General features: G+C 46.0%; 1 protein-coding gene across 2 annotated transcripts in view; it reads left to right on the top strand.

Annotated features, from left to right (window-relative positions):
* The window catches only part of LOC137547336 (alcohol dehydrogenase 1-like), a 39,118-nt gene extending 14,274 nt beyond the window's left edge, over positions 1-24,844 (top strand). For both annotated transcript variants that reach the window (XM_068270818.1, XM_068270828.1), the window contains exons 7-9: positions 8,917-9,052; positions 23,468-23,606; positions 24,649-24,844. In XM_068270818.1, the coding sequence (XP_068126919.1) occupies positions 8,917-9,052; positions 23,468-23,606; positions 24,649-24,673 (300 nt within the window). In that variant the 3' untranslated portion in view covers positions 24,674-24,844. The remainder of the gene's footprint in view (positions 1-8,916; positions 9,053-23,467; positions 23,607-24,648) is intronic.
* The last annotated feature ends 409 nt before the right edge of the window (positions 24,845-25,253 follow it).

The raw sequence follows: 25,253 nt of genomic DNA on the forward strand, positions 1-25,253 counted from the left end.
TTTGGCTCATACAGGTTCTGGAAGGGGGGGGGAGTAATGTCTGAAAGCCAAGAGGTGAGGCTGCCATACTGACATATTGCTGTGTTATTTAAAATAATTACCCAGAAAATATAAAATCTTCAAAAACATTTTAAAAGGTATTTGCTCATTTTCAACACAGCTACTGACTCTGTAGTTCAAAGTTTGTTGTAGATGGCACAAAAGCACTGCTTCTTTAGATTTAATACAAGTGCCCTCACGAAGAAGTCAAACACATTATGAGCACCTTCAAGGCGCTCTGTGCTCTAAACCACAGGTTGAAGTTCTTGCGGTGATGTCCTGTCTGTCTGGCCGCAGGCCGTGCATGCCAGTAGATGTAGTCCCCGTTGATTTCATTGCATCTCCTGACTCCAGGCATGTATTGCGTGTGGCCAGGGACACAAGACATCACCACGGCAAAGGGACACAGAAGATGAAGGCTTCTATATAGAGCAGGTGGCTACAGAGCAGCACCCCATAGGGAAGTAAATGCCTGTTGGCCCACCAAAAATGCACTCAATTAACAAGCCTCCCTTATGGGCAGATTTGTTTAAGGTTTCAGCACTTAGGAGCAGCCAGGTGCTCAGTAAACTTTAACACTTTGTTCAGTATGGTATTTTGTTTTTTTCCACTAGATGGCATTGTTTCTTTATAAGGGAATGTTGTTGTCCAAGCTTGTATCTAGTGTTTTGACTTTTTTTTCCCCCCACATTTTTCAAATGTTATGTTTGTAGGATGTCACCACTCCTATAGAGTCCATAGTCCTAGTAATTACTAAAGCCTTTTATACACACAAGGCTGAAATATGCATTTGTTGACCACAAGTGTCTTTCAAGGGTGCAATTAATGGACAGGCGACAATTTTAAACTGCAGCTGGTAAAGTGATATGCAAGTCTGGAATACTTTTTTTTTAGGCATTCAGGCATTTTATGGTAATTCTTTTAGCATGTGCAAGCTAATCATTAATCATTCTTGTTCTAAATGCTTCCTGGCGTGCAGTTTTTTTTACCCCTGCTTGGGGAAACAGAAGCGCTATGGTAAACTGTCATGGCAGCAACCTGTTGCGTTCAGGATCGGCTAAGCATTGGGTGGGGAAAATTTGGATCAAAATGCACCACTTGCGAAAACGGTAAGCGATCATATCGACGGCTGTCCGTTGATCTGAATGGACAGTCGTTCACTGCCATACAACCTTCAGTGTAAAACATGGCACAGTCGGGGTGTGGCCAGGACGGACATGTGAGCAGACACACGGTTGGTGAGCTCCCGCTTCGGCTAACATAATCCTTCCTCATCCTTGCTTCCCAGAGCACATACAACCCCACAAACTCCATCACCAGCCTACTGAACTTCTCCGCTGTTAAAATGGGTCCAAAGATAAGAGACAAGGAGAAAGACAAGACCACAGGCCCGATAGACAGATTTCGCACGCAGGCCCAAGATGGCGCCCAAGATGGCGATCAACAAGAAGACGGAGATTCAGTAAACCCGGAAACCGCTCGCATCCTAGAAGCTCTGTCTGCCATGCAAGCCTCACTCACCGCCACTTTCACTATTAAGCTGGAGGAGGTTAAGGACATCCATCTGGTCAGAGCTGACTTAAGCAACCTCAGGGAGCGGGGCACATCCGCGGAGCAAAGAATCTCACAACTCGAAGACGACACGAGACACATACCGCGTGACATGCAATCTATGCAAACGCAGGTATGCTCGATGGTTAACCGACAGGAGGACATGGAGAACCGGCTGCGACGCAACAGTATTAGGCTGGTCGGCCTTCCTGAAAGAGCGGAGGGAGACAACCCTGAACGCTTCCTGGAACAATTACTCATAGATCATTTTGGCAGAGAGGCCTTCACTACAACCTTCTCGGTAGAGCGAGCACACCGGATGCCGGCGAAAGCCGGACCACCGGGGGCCCCACCACGCACCTTTATTGCAAAGATCCTCCACTTCCAAGACCGTGACGCGGCACTACGCCTCTCAAGAGAGAAAGGTAACATCCAGATTGACAACACTACCATATTAATCTTCCCAGACTTTGGTGTAGAAACACAAAAACAGCGTGCGGGTTTCCAGGCGGTGAAGCGTAAGCTGAAAGCTCTTGATTTACAATATGCTATGCTGTTCCCAGCTCGCTTGAGGGTCATTGACGAGGGTAAGACTCTCTTTTTTGCCTCCCCACTGGAAGCTGATTCCTGGATGAATAAACGAAAAACTCCCTCCACCTCAGGCACAGAACTGCTCGCCGACCATACGCTTTCTATTGCTGACATAGCTGAATACCGCTATATTATTTCCGCTGTTACCATGACCCCCTATATTGCTGACACTATGCTATAATGTACCCGGCCCCCCATCTACATCCGAGGACATAAACTTTGTTCCGCTGATGGCCCCTTTTTTAATCACAAACCCTTACATTATACTCTGGTACCCCCCCAGCAAGAAACAAGCCTGGAACTGTATGCTTCACCATCTATGGGAGTATATTAAACATATCATAACAATTCGGGCCAAAGCTTGCACGGTTGCTAATGGTTATGTTATTCTCACTGTATTTAACTTGGCAAAACTGTATAGTAGGCTCAGTGCTAAATGGGTCAATATAAATGTTACTGTTTAATTGCTGAAGCGGGAGCTTTCCCCCTATTTTTCTTCACTCTTATGTTCATTTTGATTCTCTACCTTCTCCCCCAGCTGTGGGTCACGTTACCACTGCCGCTTTATTGCTGGGCTGCGACCTGCTGGAGAATTTTCAGCGGGCCTCAGTCTGCAGTGGTACTGATCAGCAGGTGTACAATCGGGACAATGCTCCAGCCTAGTTTTAAAGGCCAGGAGCTGGGTTATAATTGTTATTAAGTTTTATTTTCTTTATCCTTCATATGAGAACAAATGTGGATATGCGCACTGAGACCACCGTCGACACCAGATATATTATACCTATACAAATAATGATGCTCCATAAGAAGTATGGCTAATCAAGCAATCTCTTTTTTAACCTGGAATGTCAGAGGCTTAGGGGATAAGATAAAACGTGCGGTTGTCTTAAACTATATTAAAAAGTGAAATGTAGATGTAGTGGCTCTCCAGGAAACCCACCTTGATGACACGACACTACGATCCTTAAATAGACCGTGGATCGGATGGTATTTTAATTCCACCTATAACTCTAAATCTCGTGGTGTATCCCTACTTATTACCAGACGAGTTCACTTTGCACCCCTAAATAAGGAAATGGACCCACAGGGCCGCTACGTTTTTCTGCATTGCCTAATAAACAATCAACCAATAATAATAATTGCAATCTATATTCCTCCACCCTTTGCTTATATGGTAATACAGAAAGCATTAAACTATATCGCCAGAAACCCACATCTCCCTGTAGTGTGGCTAGGTGACTTTAAGTATGTGCTATATCCTCATAGTGATAAACTGCCTATATCTTCTCAGTCCTCTGCCCCTACTAAATTGAACAGAATGCTCCAAGTACTCTCTCTATATGATGCCTGGCACTACAAATTCCCTACACTACCTATGTTTTCATGTTACTCTGCTTCTCACCACTCTAGATCACGCTTGGATTATATTATTGCAAGTGAGGTGCTGCTCCCCAACTGCGAATGTATTGAATACTTACCATCTGTGCTTTCTGACCATTCTCCATGCAGAGCTTCATTCCAATGGCTTTTCCCCTAAATCTGACCTATGGAAACTCAATACTTTTTGGCTTTCCAAGATCGCAGAGAATACACCTATTATGCAGAGTTTGCAATCATTTATTAAAAAACAGGGTGAAGAAACTCAGTTTGTTTCTGCATGGAGTACGGCCAAAGTGCACCTTAAAACACTTTTTCGTACAGAAACAAAACGTATCAAAAATGCCTCCGCACGTGCAGAGCAACAACTCCATATACGTTTTAAAGCTGCAGAAGGTTTATACAACAGGTTCCCCAACTCTGAATCCGAACTTACATACAGAACTAAACTACGTGAATATGAGCAATTCCTTACGGATAAAGCTTATCAAAAATCTCTCTCCTTCAGACAACAATGGTATGAAACGGGTGATCAGTGTGGTGCTTTACTAGCTAAAATTGCCAGACAAAGGGAAGCTCCACAGGTAATATCATCTATATTAGATGCTAATGGGGTGCCTTGTACAGACCCTATGGGTATTCTGGATCAGTTCTATGACTTCTACTGGGCTTTGTATACCAAGCAGACTTCCAAAACCTCTCCAGAGTTAGATGCTTATCTGGAAAACATAGACTTGCCCACTTTATCTGAATTACAATCTCTCAAATTAGACGAACCTATCTCTACAGAGGAAATATGCGATGCCATTGCCGCATTTCCAGCCTCGAAAGCCCCAGGCTCTGATGGGTTTCCCTCAGAACTATATAAAACATTTGCCAATGACATGGCCCCTCTCTTATTAAAACTCTTCCGAAACGTTTCAGACATAGAACTTCCTTACTCTATGAGAGAAGCAATTATATCTCTAATCCTCAAACCTGGCAAAGATGCCACAGAGTGTAGCTCCTACAGACCCATTTCCTTGATACAGACGGACACTTAAGTCTTAGCTAAAATACTTGCCCGCAGGCTCAACAAAGTAATTACGTTATTGGTACACCGAGATCAAGCTGGCTTTATACCGGGTCGTTCTGCTGCCATTAACTTACGACGTCTATATGCCAATCTACAGGCGCCCCATGATAATATTGGTACACGTGTGTTGCTATCCCTCGATGCCGCTAAGGCGTTCGATACAATTGAATGGGACTTCCTATTTGCCACTTTACGTAGAATGGGATTTGGGCCGAAATTCCTTAACTGGGTCCATATACTCTATACTAATCCAGTAGCTAGGGTCAAAGTGTGGCTGGCTCTCATCCTCCTTTACTTTGCAACGTGGAACCAGACAGGGATGCCCTCTATCCCCCCTGCTTTTTGATTTAGCATTAGAACCACTAGCTTCTAAAATACGTTCCCACCCTGGAATTCGAGGCTGGATCAAAGGGGAGTTACATGAAAAAATAAGCCTATATGCTGATGACATGTTGTTATACTTGGCTGACCCTGGAGAGTCAATGGAGGCTGCTTTGTCCACAATTGACGAGTTTGGCACATTTGCAGGTCTAAAGATAAACTGGTCCAAGTCTGTATTACTGCCTATTGATGTTTCCCCCCCCCCCCCTGGAGAGTCACTTACAATCCCCTCTTATGTGGGTTAGTTCATTTACGTATCTAGGTATAATAATAGCACGATCCCCGCAGGAATTTGTAACACTTAACTTAGGGCCTCTACTAGGTACAGTTGCGGGTAAGCTTAGAGCATGGGAAAAGTTACCTCTTAGTGTAGTGGGTAGAGCTAATCTTTTTAAAATGATAATCTTGCCCAAGATTCTTTATGTGACCTGGCATTCTCCCATATACCTTGCCCCTGACGTCTTCACAAAATTAAACGCCCAGATTACTCAATTTATATGGTCTGGACAACACCATAGGCTGGCTCTCTCAACCCTTCAAAGTCCAGAAGATGTGGGTGGCATTGCTCTTCCTAACTGCTATTCCTACTATATCTCTGCCCAACTCTCTCATCTTTATGATGGACTACGAGAGGGCAAACCAATGCTGCAGACATTATTATTCTCCTGCCTTCCATATACCTACACAGATCCTCTATACAACCTACTGAAAGGGACGAGGGGCATAGCCCACTTTAGATTGCTACCCATTACACTGCAACAACTAATCAAGGTATGGTCATACGCTCATAAACTTTTAACTGTCACCGGTCCCACTACACAAATCCCACTGTGGGAAAATGCCAGATTACCGGAATTTGGGAAACTTGAGGACCACAGTTTCTGGATCAAGAGGGGAGTCCTGTACCTACATAATATTATACAAAGTAACTCTATTAAATCATTCTCCCAATTGGTCATTGACTATAATTTACCCGCCACTGCATTTTATAAATACTTACAACTTAAGCACGCCTTATTCACCCAATATGATGATATCCCTGCCTCCCCTGAAAACTCTGGCATCCTCAAAATATTGCTAGGCCCTTCCCCCAAACAGCTTATCTCTGCATTTTATCACTCCCTTATACTACCTTCTGCCCAACTTAAGGCCCACAAGTGCAAACTGCTTTGGGAAGCTGACATAGGTAACATTTCTGCTGACGACTGGGATGAAACTCTAGAAAAGGTCACTCAAATCTCGCCCCACAAACCTGACCGTCTACAATATCTTTATGTATTGCATAGAGCTTATCTCACCCTAGTTCGTCTTGCCAAATTCAGAATGAACTACTCACCCCACTGCCCCAAATGTATAGTGTCCCCGGGCACTTTTTTTCATATGATGTGGTCCTGCCCTAATGTCAACACATACTGGCAACAAATTATTAAATTTATGCATGATCATATGGGCTGTCCAGTAGAATGTACCCCCCAACTATGCCTATTAAGCATATTACCAGATACCTTCTCTGATAAATATGCAAAACTTTTGCTATTAACTGTCCTACATTTGGGTCGTAAACTACTAAGTACTGGATTACTGCCAATGTTCCCTCCTGTGGCGAATGGATTAGGGCAGTCAACTTGGTCCTACCCCTAAGAAAGGCGGTTGCGCAGCGTAGGGGCACAATTGCTAAATTTAATGCCACTTGGTCCACCTGGATTAACTCCAGAAGAACACCGCTTACGTGATGTGGTCTCTTGTGCTCGGGCAGACTCAAGTGATACTGAGTGATAATGATGAGCGTTGGTAACTTGTCAATAACCTGATACTACAACATACTATATGCCCAGATTGCTTAATAATACTCTTTATATGGCGCGTTTCCACAATACTGTTTGTTCACCCATATACATGTTACTGTTTATTTTTTAATGTTTTTATGTTGAGCTTTGTACCAAAATTCTGGAATGAGAATGTACCACCCTGTATATTACCTCAATAAAGCTCAATGTTGAAAAAAAAAACATGGCACAGTCTCCAAGGCAGAGTTCATCAAGCTGACTTTTGGAATGGTCAATCAAGATATCTGTGCCCCTAATTATCTCTCAGGCTAATTTGCAGGCATAAGTCTGAATTCTGAAAATGAAGACAGGGTCTATCAACTATTCAGAATTGTGCTACTTATAATGTTTGAAAGTCAAAAATACGTTAACCGGTATAGACTACAAATGTTAAATGAGACTACTCGGAATACTCCTTTTAACATATTTATGCCTACTTTAACCACTTCAGCCTGCATTTGTTTTCACCTTGAGGATGGAAGCAATTTTCCCCTGTCAGCGCTCCTCCCATTCATTTGCCAAGAACTTTATCACTACTCTCATCACACGTAAATGATCAACATCTTGGGGGGGGGGGGGGGGGGGGTTGCCACAAATTAAGCTTTTTGTGAGTGATACTTGTTTTCAGTAATTACTTTATTTTCTATGCATTTTATAGGTAAATACACACACACACACACACACACACACACACAAAAGAACAAAATACGCCATTTCTTCAATTCCATACCCTATAGTTTTAAAATAAGCAATGCTACTATAAATAAAAAAAAATTTAATAAAAAAAAAAATCTGTGGTGTAATTTAACTTTTTGCCACTAAATGGTGCTAGAAACACGTTTGAGCCTTAAAGAGACTCTGTAACATCAAAAAGATCCCCTGGGGGGTACTCGCCTCGGGTGGGGGAAGCCTCCGGATCATAATGAGGCTTCCCACGCCGTCCTCTGTCCCACGGGGGTCTCGCTGCAGCCCTCCGAACAGCCGGCGACAGACCCGACTGTCAGTTCAATATTTACCTTTGCTGGCTCCAGCGGGGGTGCTGTGGCTGCTTTCAGCTCCGAACTACACGGAAATACCCGATCTCAGTCGGGTCCGCTCTACTGCGCAGGCGGAAACTTGCGCCTGCGCAGTAGAGCAGACCCGACGGCGATCGGGTATTTCCGCCTACTTCGGAGCCGTCAGCCGTCAGAGCGCCTGTGCAGGAGCTGGGAAGGTAAATATTGACGTCATCATTCACGGAGGGCTGCAGCGAGACCCCCGTGGGACAGAGGATGGCGTGGGAAGCCTCATTAGGATCCGGAGGCTTCCCCCACCCGAGGTGAGTACCCCCCAGGGGATCTTTTGACGTTACAGATCCTCTTTAAAGGACTTATGAGGCGAGATTACAAAAAAAAAGCTAAGTACCTGCAGAAAATTTGAACGCCATCCACGCCCTCCGTGTAGTTCTGCCGGGTCCCCGCTGCTCAATAGCCCCCTGGGCCAGCTCCTGACCCCACAGCCCGGGTCGGGCTCTCATGCCGCCTGTAAAATGGCCGCCGGAGCTGCGCAGTTCGCATAGGTGCTAGTGCGGCTGCGCAGCTCTATGGCACCCCCGATCCACACACAGGAGACAGCCTGTAGCGTGGATCGGGGGGGGGGGGGGAGGCCCTAGAGCTGCGCAGCCACACTAGCACCTATGCGGACTGCGCAGCCGCGGCCAGCTCCGGCAGCCATTTTACAAGTGGCATGAGAGCCTGACCTGGGCTGTGGGATCGGGAGCCTTTAAGTAGGTAAGATTGCTGTCTAATGCTGGCCACTGTTGATCCAATCTTTTTTTTTTTTTCCCCCAATCTTACTAAATCTATGTACAGTAGTAGAAGGGTAAATATAGTGAATCTATGAATTGGATATTAGGCACTATTACATAGAAATGGTAAGATTGGACAAACAAGATTGGGAACCTTAGTGGCCAGCATAACAGTTTTGATTTTCATTTCTCAGAAACCAAATTAACAGGCAAACGGGTCTAAAGATGATGTATAGTGAAGTGAACCTCCTGAGAAATGCTAATGTTCTTGCTTCTTGTTTCTGAATCAGAGAGCAGCTTTGGAGTGCACGCAGCTGGGATATGGGATCAGTGTGATTATCGGAGGAGCCCCCCTAAATGCTCACATTACTTTTGACCCCTATCTGTTGTTTACAGGACGAACCTGGAGAGGCTGTATTTTTGGAGGTATGATCAGCAGACCACAATACATTTATTACTCTATATACTGTATAATGAATTCATTTTTGGCTTGCATTTTTGTATGATACTTTGGAAACTTATTAGAAGATATTTAAAGCTCGGGTACAAAATCAAATGCTTATGTAAGGACAGGGAAGCCTCTGGATCATAATCCTCTGGTCCCCCATTGCCAAGCACGAACACTCCAAAGATTACCGACATGGGATGCGCTCATCTTCAACCCCATGGGCAGCCTGTGCAAGTACAACTGTGCCTGCTCAGTAAGCTGGAGAGCATACATGAAATTAAGGCACCTGGAAAAAAGGGTGCAGGGGATTGCCACTAGTAGAATATTGGTACCTAACCCTAAAAACCCCCCCGGTGGTGCCTAACCCTAAGAACCCCCCCCACCTCCCCGTTGATGCCTAACCCTAAAATCCCCCTGGTGGTGCCTAAACCTAAGACCCCCCCCCCAGTGGTGCCTAACCCTAAGACCCCCCTCCCCGGGGATATCTAACCCTACCTACCCCTTCTCCTAACCCTTAATTTCCATTCCCCCCCCCCCCAAAGTAAAGCTGCGATATTGGGGAGGCGCCCAATTAGCGGCAATCATTAAAAGTCTCTGCAGGCGCCCCATACAATCACAGATGTCATGGTTTGCGGAGATGCAAATTGTCGCATTGCACAGCAGGCACAAGCCCCCAGGCGCTTGCGATTCTATCGGGCGCATGTGGATGTGGAAACTTTCATCCTGGCACTAGAGATGGCCCGAACGGTTCGCATGCATACATATTTGTGTGAACATCGGTGGTCTGCGATCGATCGCGAACTTTATGCGATTTCGACCCGCCCCCTATACTACATCATTGGGCTAAACTTTGACTCTCTACATCACAGTCAGCAGACACATGGAAGCCAATCAGGCTACACTCCCTCCTGGAGCCCCCCACCTTTATAAAAGGCAGCAGCGTCAGCCATTTCCTCACTCTGTGTGCTGCGTTGTTAGTGAGAGAAGGGAGAGAGGTTGCTGCAGAGATTAGGGAAAGCTTAGTTAGGCTGTTAGGCTTGTTAGCTTGCTCCTTGCTGATACTTATTGCTAAAAAGCACCCCAAAACAGCTCTTTTGAGAGCTAGGGCTTGATTCACAAAAGAATGCTAACTGATAGCATAGCCTTTTGGCGTGAAACGATAATGGTTTCGAGCGAAAACGCGCATTTTTGCACGAAACCGATATCAATTGCACATAAAAATTCACGATTGCGCAAGACATAAAAATTAGCGCAAAAACGGCCGTGCTATCAGTTAGCACTCTTTTGTGAATCAAGCCCTTAATGTTCTTGTGATCTGTCAGTCGCAGCTGGCCCTTGCTAATTGCTATACTGTGCCAGGCCCAGCACATTCAGTGCCTACATTTTCACTGTGTGTGACAGCTGCACATTTGTAATACCAGTCCATGCATACCTGTTCATGTTCACTGCACCTGCGTGACAGCATGCAGTTTTATATACCAGTCGCTGCATACCTGTTCAGTGTACCTGTGTGTCTGACAGCTGCACATTTGTAATACCAGTTCGTGCATACTTGTTCACTGCACCTGTGTGTGTGACAGCTGCACATTATATTGATACCAGTCACTGCATACCTTTCACTGCACCTGTGTGTGTGACAGCTGCACATTGTATTGATACCAGTCACTGCATACTTTTCACTGCACCTGTGTGTGACAGCTGCACATTGTATTGATACCAGTCCATGCATACCTGTTCACTTGTCCTGTATATGTGACAGCTGCACATTGTATTGATAGCAGTCACTGCATACCTTTCACTGCACCTGTGTGACAGCACGCAGTTTTATATACCAGTCACTTCATACCTGTTCACTGCACCTTTTGTGTGTGACAGCTGCACATTGTTTTGATACCAGTCACTGCATACCTTTCACTGCACCTATGTGACCGCACGCTCTTTTATATACCAGTCCGTGCATACCTTTGAACTGCACCTGTGTGTGTGTGACAGCTGCACATTGTATTGTAAATAATACCAGTCCGTGCATACCTTTCACTGCACCTGTGTGACCGCACGCTGTTTTATATACCAGTCACTGCATACCTGCTAACTGCACCTGTGTGACCACATGCTCTTTTATATACCAGTCCGTGCATGCCTTTGAACTACACCTGTGTGTGTGACAGCTGCACATTGTATTGATACCAGTCACTGCATACCTGTTCACTGCACCTGCATGACAGCACAAAGTTTTATATACCAGTCACTGCATAACTGTTCACTGTACCTGTGTGTGACAGCTGCACATTTGTAATACCAGACCGTGCATACCTGTTCACTGCACCTGTGTGACAGCTGCACATTGTATTGTAATACCTGTCACTGCATACCTTTCAATGCACCTGTGTGACTGCACATTGTATTAGTCAATTCAGTTCTTACCTTTCACTTCATCGCCCCTCCCCCCGATATGGACAAAACAACAGGCAGAGCCAGAGGCAGGTCACTCTGTTCGAGGTCGTGCTGACGTGATTTCGTGCGGCCCTGGACCAAAGTACAGTGCTCAGAAGAAGGCACGTGCCATCCAATCCCAAGTTTGTCAGGACGTAGTTGACTATTTAACACAGAACACCTCGTCTTCCGCAGCCACTAGCGCTAGTACAAGCACCACATCCGCTCCATTTGACACTTCGCAGGAGTTATTTGGTGGGGAATTAACTAATTCACAGCCATTATTGTTACAATAAGATGAAGGCGCTAAGCAAGTTACATCACCTCATATGTGTGAGTTAGGCGGCACTATGGACGTAAGGTGTGAGGAGGAGGATGAAGTACCTGCTGTTGGTCCAGTTTATAAGGTGTCTGATAAAAGCGAAGCTGTGGAGGATGATTACCATGATGATGATACTGCCATGGATGCCACGTGGGATCCTAGTAGACATGATGACCAGGGGGACAGTTCAGAGGGGGAGTCAGAGAGAAGTAGGAGCAGACGAGTTGCTGAAAGAAGCAGGGGGAGCTCATCGTCAGAAACAGCTGGCAGTGTCTGGCCGCATGTATCGCCACCTATGGACAGCCAGCCAACATGCCCTTCAACTTCAACTGCTGACGCCACCATCAAAGTGCCATCGTTCCAGGGCTCAGCGGTGTGGAAATTTTTTTTTATGTCAGATGAGAGCAATGCCATCTGTACTCTCTGCCACCAAAAATTGAGCCGTGGAAAGACCAAGACCTGCGTAGGGACAACTGCCTTACGAAGGCACAAGACCAAAAAGCACAAACTGCAATGGGAAGACCACCTGAGCAAAAGCAAAGCCACCCTCCTTCTCCTCTTCCTCCTTCAGGTGCATTATCTTCAGCCGCTTTCTCCCCTGCAACTTCACAGCCACCCTCCTCCACTCCGCCTTTCACCTTGAGTGGTTCCTGCTCCTCTGCCCACAGCAGCAGCCAGGTGTCCTTCAAAGAAATCTTTGAAAGGAAGAAGCCAATGTCTGCCAGTCACCCCCTTGCCCGGCATCTGACAGCTGGCTTGGCGGAACTGTTAGTCTGCCAGCTGTTACTATACCAGCTGGTGGACTCTGAGGCCTTCTGAAAATTTGTGGCGAATGGGACATCGCAGTGGAAGATACCAGGCCGCAATTATTTCTCTAAAAAGGCGATACCCAAACTGTACCATGAAGTTGAAAGGCAAGTGGTGTCATCTCTGGCACAGAGCGTTGGGTCAAGGGTCCATCTGACCATGGATGCCTGGTCTGCAAAGCACTGTCAGGGCAGGTACATTACTTACACAGTACATTGGGTCAACCTGGCGACTGCTGGCAAGCAGGGAGTACGTGGCTGTCCAGCGGACCTAGTTGTGACACCTCCACGGCTTCAGGCAGGCCTGCTGCCACCTCCTCTCCTACTCCTCCTGCTACAGCCTCTTTGCGGTCGTCATCCTCCTCCTTCTTGGCTGAGTGGCAGTGCTACTCTACTGGTGCTGCGATCTCCTCTCCAGCTACACACCCCCAGCTCCCCAGGGCCTATGCTGCATGCCAGGTACGACGGTGTCACGCCATCTTGGACATGTCTTGCCTCAAAGCCAAGAGTCACACTGGAGCAGCTCTCCTGGCTGCTCTAACCAAACAGGTGGATTAGTGGCTGACCCCGCACCAACTGGAGATCGGCAACGTATAGTGTGACAACGGAAGCAATCTCATTTCGGCTTTGATTTTGGGAAAGTTGACACATTTACCCTGCATAGCACATGTGCTGAATCTAGTAATTTAAAGATTTGTGTCTAAGTACCCAGGCTTACAGGAGGTCCTGAAGCAGTCCAAGAAGGTATGTGGGCATTTCAGGTGGTCCTACACAGCCGTGGCATGCTTGGCCGATATTCAGGAGAGAAACAACTTGCAGGTGAGGTGCTTGATTTGCGATAGCCCGACTCACTGGAATCCAACGCTCCTGATGTTTAACCACCTGCTACAGCAGGAGACAGCCATCAACCAGTATCTATACAACTACAGTGAAAGGTCATGCTCTGGGGTTGTTCTGGCCAAAGTACTGGACACTCATGCGAAATGCCTGCAGGCTCATGCGGCCGTTTGAGGAGGTGACTGACAAACCTGGTTAGTCGCAGTGAAGGCGCCATCAGCGACTTGATCCCATATGGTTTCTTCCTGGAGCGTGCCGTTCGTAGAGTGGTGGATCAAGCTGTGGAGGAGCGTGAACAGGTAAACAGGAAGAGGTGGAAGAGTGGGAACAATCATCAGCAGAACCAGATGTTTTCTCAACACCTGCGGCAGCACAGAGGAGGAAGGGGGAGGAGGAGGAAGAGTCATCTGGGGAAGAGGATTCAGATGAGGAAGAGTGTTTTTTTTTTTTTTTTTGTGTGGAAGAGGCGGAAGAACAACCACAGCAGGCTTCGAAGAGTGCTTGTGCTGCTCACCTGTCCCGTGGTATTGTTCGTGGTTCGGGCTAGCAGCGGCCGCTAACTGAAACAATAATTTTTTTTCTGGTGCATGTACATGCCTGCCTAATTTTTCTGGCTGCACTGCGGCTGCAACAACAAAACAAAAGGCATATACATGTGTCAATTCCCCTTTGTGATCGTTACCTTGCCGCGGTGAAGGGGCTTGCGTATCACAATGAAGCAAAGACCGCCGGCTATATGAGTGTTTTGGGGGGCACACCCAAGATAAGGTCGTTGCTTCATTGTGGATAGACAAAATTCGGTCAGCTGAACAGTCACTGTTCTGTCATTGAGCTACCTCAGCCCAACGTCCATATGGGCTTGAAATCTGCCATGGCCTGCACTCTCGCTATGGTGCGCACCAGTCCAGCACGGCCATCACTACACAAACAGTTGTTTGCGGTGTGTTACTCAGTGAGTTTGGTCTGTCAGTGTGAAGCAGTACACTGATTACACTACCTGATTGATGTATACACACGCAAGATGTTTTAAATAGCGATGGGCCGAACGGTTCGCCGGGGAATGGTTCCCGGCGAACTTCCGGTGGTTCGTGTGCGCCATGTAAGGCGAACTTTACCGGAAGTTCGGTTCGCCCCCATAGTGCACCATTAGGGTCATCTTTGACCCTCTACATCACAGTCAGCAGGAACATTGTATCTAATCAGGCTACACTCCCTCGTGGAGCCACTCCCCCCCCCCCCCTTATAAAAGGCAGGCACCGCCGGCCATTACACTCACTCGTGTGCCTGCAGTAGAGAAGGGACAGCTGCTGGCAGACTCTCATAGGGAAAGATTAGTTAGGCTGTTGTAGGCTTGTTAGCTTGCTCCTTGCTGAATACTTATTGCTAAAATAGCACCCCCACAACAGCTCTTTTAAGCTAATCTTGTTCTTGTGATTTTTTTTTCTGTGTCCCACTGACACTTGTGTTGCATAGACAGCCTTGCTAATTCACACTGTGTGTGTGCCACTGCCAGGCAGCTGCACATTGTAATACCCAGTACTGCATATACCTACCTGTTGTGTTCAGTGAACCCACCTCATCACTGCATATACCTACCTGTTGTGTTGAGTGCACCCACCTCATCACTGCATATACCTACCTGTTGTGTTCAGTGAACCCACCTCATCACTGCATATACCTACCTTTTGTGTTGAGTGCATCCACCTCATCACTGCATATACCTACCTGTTGTGTTCAGTGCACCTACCTACCTACGTGAGTGCACACAGTGTGATATACACCTACCTACATGAGTGCACACAGTGTGATATACACCTACCTACGTGAGTGCACGCAGTGTGATATACCACTCTGTGTATACCTGTTAACTGCACCTGTGTGACTGCACATTGTATCAGTCAAGTCAGTGCATACCTTTGACTTCATCCCCCCGATATGGACAAAACGGACAAAACAGGTAGAGGAAGAGGTAGAGGCAGAGCCAGGGGAAGGCCACCTGGCAGGTCTGTTCGAGGTTGTGTTGATGTGATTTTGTGTGGCCCTGGCCCAAAGTACAGTGCTCAGAAGAAGGCACGTGCCATCAACTCCCTAGATTGTCAGGACATGGTTGACTATTTAACACAGAACACCTCATCTTCCGCAGCCACCAGCGCTACTACAAGCACCACATCCACTGCATCCCACACGGGTTCCTAAGAGACAACATGACCAAGGGGACAGTTCAGAGGGGGAGTCAGAAAGGAGTAGGAGGAGAAGAGTTCCTGAAAGAAGCAGGGGGAGCTCGTCGTCGGAAACAGCTGGCGGCAGTGTCCGGCGCCATGTATCGCCACCTATGTACAGCAAGCCAACATGCCCTTTAATGTCAGCTGCTGATGCCACTATAGTGCCATCACCCCAGGGGAGCTCAGCGGTTTGGAATTTTTTTAATGTGTCTGCCTCAGATCGGAGCAATGCCATCTGTTGTCTCTGCCTCCAAAAATTGAGCCGTGGAAAGGCCAACACTCACATAGGGACAAGTGCCTTACAAAGGCACATGGAGAAAAGGCACAAACTGCAATGCGAAGAGCACCTGAGCAAAAGCAGCACACAAAAGAAAAGCCACCCTCCTTCTCCTATTCCTCCTTCAGGTGCAGCTTCTTCAGCCGCTTTCTCCCTTGCACCTTGACAGCCACTATCCTCCACTCAGCCTCTGACCTTGAGCGGTTCCTGCTCCTCTGCCCACAGCAGCCAGGTGTCCGTGAAGGAAATATTTGAGCGGAAGAAGACAATTTCTGCCAGTCACCCCCTTGCCCAGCGTCTGACAGCTGGCTTGGCGGAACTGTTAGCTCGCCAGCTGTTACCATACAAGCTGGTGGACTCTGAGGCCCACTGTAAATTTGTGGCCATTGGGACATCGCAGTGGAAGATGCCAGGCCGAAATTATTTGTCTAAAGAGGTGATACCCAAACAGCACTGTGAAGTGGAGAGGCAAGTGGTATAATCTCTGGCACACAGCGTTGGGTCAAGGGTCCACCTGACCACGGATGCCTGGTCTGCCAAGCACGGTCAGGGCCGCTACATTACTTACACAGCCCATTGGGTCAACCTGGTGACCAATGGCAAGCAGGGAGTACGTGGCTGTGCAGCGGACCAACTTGTGATACCTCCACGGCTTGCAGGCAGGCCGCCTGCCACCTACTCTCCGCCTGCTACATCCTCTTCGCTGTCGTCATCCTCCTCCTCGGCTGGTGCCGCAATCTCCTCTCCATCTACACAGTCCCATCTCCCCAGGGCCTATGCTGCATGCCAGGTACGACGGTGTCACGCCATCTTAGACATTTACTTCCTGGAGCGTGCCGTGCGTAGAGTGGTGGATCAAGCTGGGGAGGAGTGTGAAGAGGAACAGTTGCAATTTTCATCAGAACCAGATGTTTCCTCAACACCTGCGGCAGCACAGAGGGGGGAGGAGGAGGAAGAGTCGTGTGGGAAAGAGGAGTCAGACTCGGATAATGAGGAAGGTGTTTCTGTGGAGGAGGAGGTGGAGGCAGAAGAACAACCGCAGCAGGCATCGCAGGGGGCTTGTACTGCTCAACGTTCCCGTGGTATTGTTCGTGGCTGGGGGGAGGAGGAGGACTTACCTGACGTCACTGAGGAAGAGCAAGAGGAGATGGAGACAGAGTACGTCTGGATCCAACTTTGTGCAGATGGCGTCTTTCATGCTGTCCAGCTTGTTGTGGGACCCCCGTATAAAAAAACTCAAGGGAAATGTACTGGGTGGCAACCCTACTAGACCCTCGTTATAGGCACAAAGTGGCGGACATGTTACCAACTCACCAGAAGGCAGAAAGGATGCAGCACATGCAGAAAAAGCTGGCAAGTATGCTTTACAATGCGTTTAAGGGTGATGTCACAGCACAACGCAATAAAGGTACCACTGCTAGTAATCCTCCTCCCATGTCCACGCAGGCAAGGACAGGACGCTCCAGCGATCTCATGGTGATGTCGGACATGCGGACATTCTTTAGTCCAACGCCTCGACTTAGCGCTTCCGGATCCACCCTCCACCAACGCCTGGACTGGCAGGTAGCCGACTACCTGGCCTTAAATGTGGATGTACCCTTGGACTACTATGTGCGCAGGCTTGACCTGTGGCCAGAGCTGTCCCAATTTGCCATCCAACTTCTGTCTTGCCCTGCCTCAAGCGTCCTGTCAGAAAGGACCTTCAGCGCAGCTGGAGGCATTGTCACTGAGAAAAGAAGTCGCCTAAGTCACAAAAGTGTTCAGTACCTCACCTTTATCAAAATGAATGAGGCATGGATCCCGGAGGGCTACTACCCGCCCGAGGAGTAAGTCATTCCCCACACACAGCATCTCTGCCTGCAGGCCGCTTGCCTGCTTTGCCACCACCAACAGGGTCCAGGTCTCCAGGCGGATTCCTGAATTTTTAAGGCCGCTGCTAGCAGCGGCCGCTATACTAATTTTTCTGGTGCGTGTACTTGCCTGCCTAATTTTTCTGGCTGCACTGCAGCTGCAACAACAAAACAAAAGGCATGTACATGTGCCCATTCCCCTTCGTGATCATTACCTTGCAGCGCTGAAGGGGCTTGCGTATCACAATGAAGCAATAACCGCCGGCTATATCAGTGTCTCGGGAGGTGGCACACCAAAGATAATAAGGTCGTTGCTTCATTGTGGACAGGCCAAATTTGATCAGCTAGACAGTCACTGTTGTTCTATCATTGAGCTACCACAGCCCGGTGACCATATGGGCTTGAAAACCGCCACAGCCTGCACTCTCGCCATGGTGCTCACCAGTCCAGCACGGCCGTCACTAGGCAAACCGCTGTTTGCGGTGCATTACACAGTGAGTTTGGGGTGTCAGTGTGAAGCAGTACTATAATTGCACTCCCTGATTGATGTATACACATGCAAGATGTTTTAAAGCACTTTAGGCCTGCAATTTAGCATTCAATGTGATTGATGCCCTTAAAACTCTGCTTTGCGTCAAATCCAGATTTTTCCCTGGGACTTTTGGCGTCTATCCCACTCCGCCATGCCCCCCTCCAGGTGTTAGACCCCTTGAAACATCTTTTCCATCACTTTTGTGGCCAGCATAATTATTTCTAGTTTTCAAAGTTCACCTCCCCATTGAAGTCTATTGCGGTTCGAGGAAGTTCGCGAACCGAAAATCGGAGGTTCGGGCCATCTCTAGTTTTAAAGCACTTTATGCCTCCAATTTAGCAATGCAATGTGATTTCTGCCCTGCTGTGTGTCAAATCCAGATTTTTCACTGGGACTTTGGGCGTGTATCCCACTCCGCCATGCCCCCTACAGATGTTAGACCCCTTTTCCATCACTTTTGTGGCCACAATTAATGTTTGAATTTTTGAAAGTTCGCCTGCCCATTGAAGTCTATTGTGGTTTGCACAGTTATATTATACTTGCATACTATACTATAGTTGCATTATTATATTATACTTTACCAAGGGATGAGCAGCACAAACCAAATTTTTTTTATGCATGCAGCACTGGAGGTCCCCAGACTCCATAAGAAATATATAAATACAGAGGGGCTGCAGCACACAACAGGAGAACAGTGACAGGGGCTCTTGGTTACGCTTTAACGTGCTTAAGCTCACCAACTGCGCCAAAGTGTCCCCAATCTGGTGAGTCCTACTCTACCATGCAAAATGCCAGTTTTTATAAGCAGTCTAGTGGGAACTAATCCAAAAACCCAAGAGTCAACCGAATGGGAGAAAAGGAAATTAAAAACACCTCACCTTTTCATTAGCTACCAAATGAACTCTCTGAGCAATCCACTCATTTATATGCTTAACTGTGCTAGAGTTGGGCGTGGTTATGCAGGCTCACAGGGGAAAATTATTAATAATTACCAAGGGATTTTAGCGCGTTAAAGCGTAACCAAGAGCCCCTGTCACTGTTTTCCTGTTGTGTGCTGCAGCTCCTCTGTATTTATATGTATATGTGTATATATGTGTGTGTATGTGTGTGTATATATATATATATATATATATATATATATATATATAATATATTCCTCCGAAATAGTACTGCGCAGGCACAGAATGCTCCTGGCGACAGGGCGCTCGGCCAGGCCACACATGCATACTACACCACGACTGTCTCAATTACCAGGTCCCATAGTGGAAGATGCAGGTGGCGGAGGAGAATGGCAAGCCCCAGATATATATAATTTTTTTTTTTTTATCATCTCAGGTTTACATTAAGCATCCAGATTTTAACCTCCTCCAGATTATTCCTCCCTACTGGCTTGCTTTTAATATTATCTTTTAGCTTCAGTCTACAGCTGTTGCCCCTTACTTTTATTAATACTTATACTTAAAAATACTTTATAGTTGAAAAAGATTTACAAGCTGCTAACTCTGTGCTGGGAACAGTTGATGCTGTTTGCTATCCGGACTGAATTTCGTGGCTTCAAATTTTAAATGAGGTTTTATGGCAAGAATAATAGATGTTTTACTGGATCAGAGGAAACATTGAAGTCTCCCCTGGATATGTTAATTACAGTGCATTTCCACTTTATATGAGCAGTAGCAATTGAAGTGGTAAGCAATCTGGAATATTGTTGTGCAGCTGGACCACGCGGGCAGTCTTATAGGTTAAGACTGAACTGCAGGTCCTTATAGGGCTAGATTCATATTTGTTAAACCCACAAAAAACAGGCATACTATGCAATCTCAAGTTTAATTCATTGCAGACAGTTGGCTTATACCCCCGGGGATAGATCAGAAGAGCCATAGTTGGCAAAAATTACCACAAAACATATATACCAGTATCCTGAATAAGGAGTGGTGAGCATCTGGTAACCCACTGGTGCAGAACATGCATGTTCTCACATTGAGGACTGCACATAGCTCATCACAGGATCCCTAGTTGCAGTGTCTATGGTGATGGGCATTGCCTTAGAGATAATACTACTCTATAGTTAATTTTTTCTGGTAAGAATTATACTGAAATACAGATTAGTACAAGAGTGTGGCAGAAATTGTGGAGATTCTTAGACTATTACTGTTATTAATGGAAACCTGAAGTGGCATTTAAAGGGACACTTAAGTCAAACAAAAAAAATGAGTTTTACTCACCTAGGGCTTCCAATAGCCCCCTGCAGCTGTCCGGTGCCCTCGCTGTCTCCCTCCGATCCTCCTGGCCCCGCCAGCAGCCACTTCCTGTTTCGGTGACAGGAGCTGACAGGCTGGGGACGCGAGTGATTCTTCGGGTTCCCAGACACATTAGCACCCTCTATGCTGCTATATGGTATATGATATATGCTATAGCAGCATAGATGGCGCTATTGTGGCCAGGAACGCAAAGAATCACTCGCGTCCCCAGCCTGTCAGCTCCTGTCACCGAAACAGGAAGTGGCTGCCGGCGGGGCCAGGAGGATCGGAGGGAGATGGCGAGGGCACCGGACAGCTGCAGCGGGCTATTGGAAGCCCCAGGTGAGTAAAACTCATTTTTTTTGTTTGACTTAAGTGTCCCTTTAAGGCTGTATTTATACTTACCTGGGGCTTCCTCCAGCCCCATGAAGTTCATGGGGTCCCTCATGAGGCTGGAGGAAGCCCCAGGTAATTATAAATACTTCCTTAACCACCATCTCAGGCACACTTTAATGTTGCTGAAAACCATGGCAATAGTATAGGACCTGGTTCACATTCAGATCTGTCTGCACAAAGCAGCAATTAAGATTTCTTGAATCCCTACCTGTACTTTGACTGCAATGACTTGTTCATTCAACAAGAGGGATCAGACAGATGTGGATCATGCTGTGGTACATAAACTATATTTGGTGTAATGACTTCCATCTCAGCAGTGGCTAACAGTGATGCTGGGCTTGTGCAGTGGAGCACATGGAGGCCTCCTGAGCGAACACAGTGAATCCAGCGCAGGAGATTTGGGCGCACACTGAGTAACTTTGGCGCCATCAGAAGACGGAGCTGAAGTTACTTATAAAACACTATAATTCGGCCTCCAGCAATTGCTGGAAGCTGAATTATTTCATTCCCCACCATCTATGGCGGTCTGGAAGGGGAATAGTAATTAACACGGCCGGGACTTGTGCAGCAGCAGGATCAGCCATATACCGGCTGTATCCTGCGCCCAAGTCTCCCACACCGATTCCTCTCATACGCCTCCTGAGCATCTCTATATGTATTTATAGTAAAACTATAAATGCAAATATTTCAAATGAGTGAAGAAAATGTTGTGTTTTTTTTTTCTTGGAAAATGTGGAGATACATTTTTAAGTCTTCTACCATTTCTACTAATTAAAGGTAAACCAAAGTCTCACACAGATAAAAGCTATCATTTCAATCCCTTCCCTTTTTTCTTATCTTGTTTTATTGTGCGTATAAAATGCAGTCAGGTTGCAGTATTCCTATCAGATGGGATTGTTAGTTTGCTGTACACTGGCCAGAGAAGCATAAAGTACTGTACTGAAGAATGAGGATGGGAATAGCAGGTGGCTATTGTTTAATATATTGAGTGCCTGATATTATGTATGTTTGAATTGCTAGCACACTTTAATGAGTACATTAAACAATGCTACTAATCATATTGGGGAGGAGCTCACCACTTAATGCATACCATAGTTCTAGTCTAGGGCCTTACTTTAGTCTAAGGCAATTAATTTAAACTGAACCTACCTGTATACTCATCATGTTTATTTCTCTTCATTAGCAAGTAAGCTGAATGTGTATAACTAAAATAAATAAACCCTTAGTGTACAAATACTCATACTTGGCTAATTAAAGCAATTTAGCACTCTAACGCCTCCCCCTGGATCCCTCTGTCTGTGAGTTCTGATGTCACTTAGAACAACCAAGCTGAAATGCCTGTGTGGTCACTCTCTTTGACCCACATGAAAGCTTTGCTGCCCACCCCACACCCTTACATGACACTACCCCCAACCTGCCTGACCATGCGCAGGTTGTGGATGGATTTGTCATTGTCCTAGCAGCCTAAGGACCCTTTTACACTTAGTGCGTTGGTATGCGTTAGTACGTGTTTTTTCCATAGCTGTGCATTGTGAAAAATATTTCAGTTAAAATGCTTATAGTGTGAACTGTGCCATAAGAAAGCATGAACATTTCTTTGAAAATCTGTTTTCTTTCAATTATAACTGAGAGCAACTGATTAAGTGTAAAAGGGGCCTAAGGGTGTGCGGAGCACGAAGATGTTGTCATGCATGGACTCCCACAGGGAGTTCACTGAGACTGGAGATATGAGTGTGTGCTGAGAGATAGAATAGTATGGCTTCTGTGAATGTCTTACTAGCCTAAGGAGAGGGGTTACTTAAATAGAATATTTTGGGATGCCCTAAGGAGTTCCATACAAACATGGGAAAAAAATACAAACTCCATTTTGGAATTCTCCTGACTGAAAATCAGTCCTGAGACCCCTAGCACTGCTAGTGTCTAGAGTGCTAAACACTTATCCCAGGCCTGGGCAAAGTTTAAGTGGCCCGGGCCTGACATCGTGTCACATGACGCTGATGTGGTCATGGAGAGCCGATTCTGGAATGGAAGTGATGATTAGGTGAGTTAACCCTCTTCCTATTGCCCGCTTACAACTCTTCACGGAGGGAGGAGAGGAATCCGGCCACCCAGCGACAGGCTGGTGATGTCTTGCGGACCGTAGTTTGCCCAGCGCTGACCTAGCCACTGTATTGCCTGGTGTTTGAAGGATGAGAAAACATGCTTAAATTACCATTAGGATGTCTATATTTTGGTTAATGGTGTTGCTCTAGTGACAGGCTTAAATCTAAATAATTACTTGTCATCATGCTGCCATTAATGATTCTTTACTTGTGAGTAACCCACAGTTCTCCCCACTGTTCCCATAAGAGTATACTTGATAAACATCTTGTATATCTCACATTGTATTGTGATGGTAGTTCCTCCATTTGGAATAGTACGTGTGTAGGAAATTGGATTTAAAAAAAACTAACATATTCACAATGATTTTGTGTTTTTCAGGTTGGAAAAGTAAAGAGAGTGTCCCAAGGCTAATAAAGGATTATATGGCAAATAAATTTAATATAGATGGATTAGTGAGCCATACGTTGCCATTTGACAACATCAATGAAGGTTTTGAGCTCTTGCATGCTGGCAAAAGGTAATTGCACTCTTGGTAGTGTTTTTGTTTTTATATTCCAAACCACATTTATGTGTTTGGATTATATTTGCATTCAGCTATTTGTATGTTATATTTTAAAGCCCATCCATGTACAGATCTAAATATACCACCCAGAGAGCTAATATATATTTTGTGAAATGAGGCCTCTGCATCTAAAACTGCTGCCTGTCTTTGCTCACTTGACCAAAAGCTGAGGAATCCAAGGGTCTTGTTTCGGTCTCTGCGGGTGTAGCAGCTACTGATGCTAGAAGCTAGCAAAGTGTTTCTACAGCTGTGGTCCAGCACTGTTGCCCAAGGGATCAAGTTCTGGTCCCTCTCTGGATACAGTCCTCATACCTGTGTACAATGCTTAAAGAGAAACTCTGACCAAGAATTGAACTTTATCCCAATCAGTAGCTGATACCCCCTTTTACATGAGAAATCTATTCCTTTTCACAAACAGACCATCAGGGGGAGCTGTATGGCTGATATTGTGGTAACCCCTCCCACAAGAAACAAGAAAAGTACGTACTCTTGGCAGTTTCCTGTCTGTGAACCTTGCTGCATTGTGGGAAATAGCTGTTTACATGCAGCAGCTACATCACCTGCCAACAGTAAAAATGTCACCATGTAATAAATGTCAGAATGTAAATCAGGGATTTAAAAGATCTTACAATGGGCAGACACTGACTAAATCATTTATACATAATTATTGTAGAAATGAAGCACTTTTTATTACATTATTTTCACTGGAGTTCCTCTTTAAGTCCTGAAAGTTATTTTATACATGCAAAGTATTATTGTTGAAAATAGACCGCGATGCATACTGTATGAAGTATGTGACTGCACAACATTATGTACTGCTTTCCATGCAATTAAGCTACTCCCTGTATTGTTACTAGTGCAGATTAGATGAAGTAAGGTGTGTTGGTTGCTAGGAGAGATTTAGAAAATGTCCTATAGCCAGACATTTGACAAATGCCTCAGAACGTGCAGATTTTCAAGTCTTTTGTTCATGTTTTTCTTTTTTCTTATATGAAAGCATCCGAACAATCTTGATGTTCTAATCTAAAGGAAATCTCAAAATAGTGGTGGTTACTAACCATTTTGGGATGCAGACTGTCAGAAGAAAATCAAGTAACCATTTTCAATGGAACAAAAGACTGAAGTCTTCTTTAGCTGATGAAGTAAACATCATACTTGCTTTTCAGCCTGCAGAATAAAGTCATCAGTGTTTACTTGCCTTCATTTCATTCTTTTTTTTGGGGGGGGGGGGGGAATAAGGGGAAGGGGGAAAAAAGGGGGAAAAAAGACTGAGAAAAAAACCCGAGAGAGAGTCTACGAGAACCAATAAGCCAGAGGCTCCGAATACATTTAAAAGATAAAAATCTGAAAAAAAATTGCAGCAAAGAAAATATATTATTATCTATATCTATGCCGTCCTCTGCCATGACGGTGCCTTCTCTATGCTCCTAAGCCACCATACCCAGGCTCCTGGCTCTCACTTACCACACAGCCACTTCTTCTTCAGCCACATTAGACTTGAACGGAGTCTCCCCTTAGTCGCTCAGCACCACAGGTTGTTAAGAACTACATCCGAGGACACAGTAAGAGCCTTTTGGGCATATGTTTTGCCAACAAACCCAT

The sequence above is a fragment of the Hyperolius riggenbachi genome, chromosome 1 (genome assembly GCF_040937935.1).
Source record: "Hyperolius riggenbachi isolate aHypRig1 chromosome 1, aHypRig1.pri, whole genome shotgun sequence".
NCBI classification, from domain to species: Eukaryota; Metazoa; Chordata; class Amphibia; order Anura; family Hyperoliidae; genus Hyperolius; species Hyperolius riggenbachi.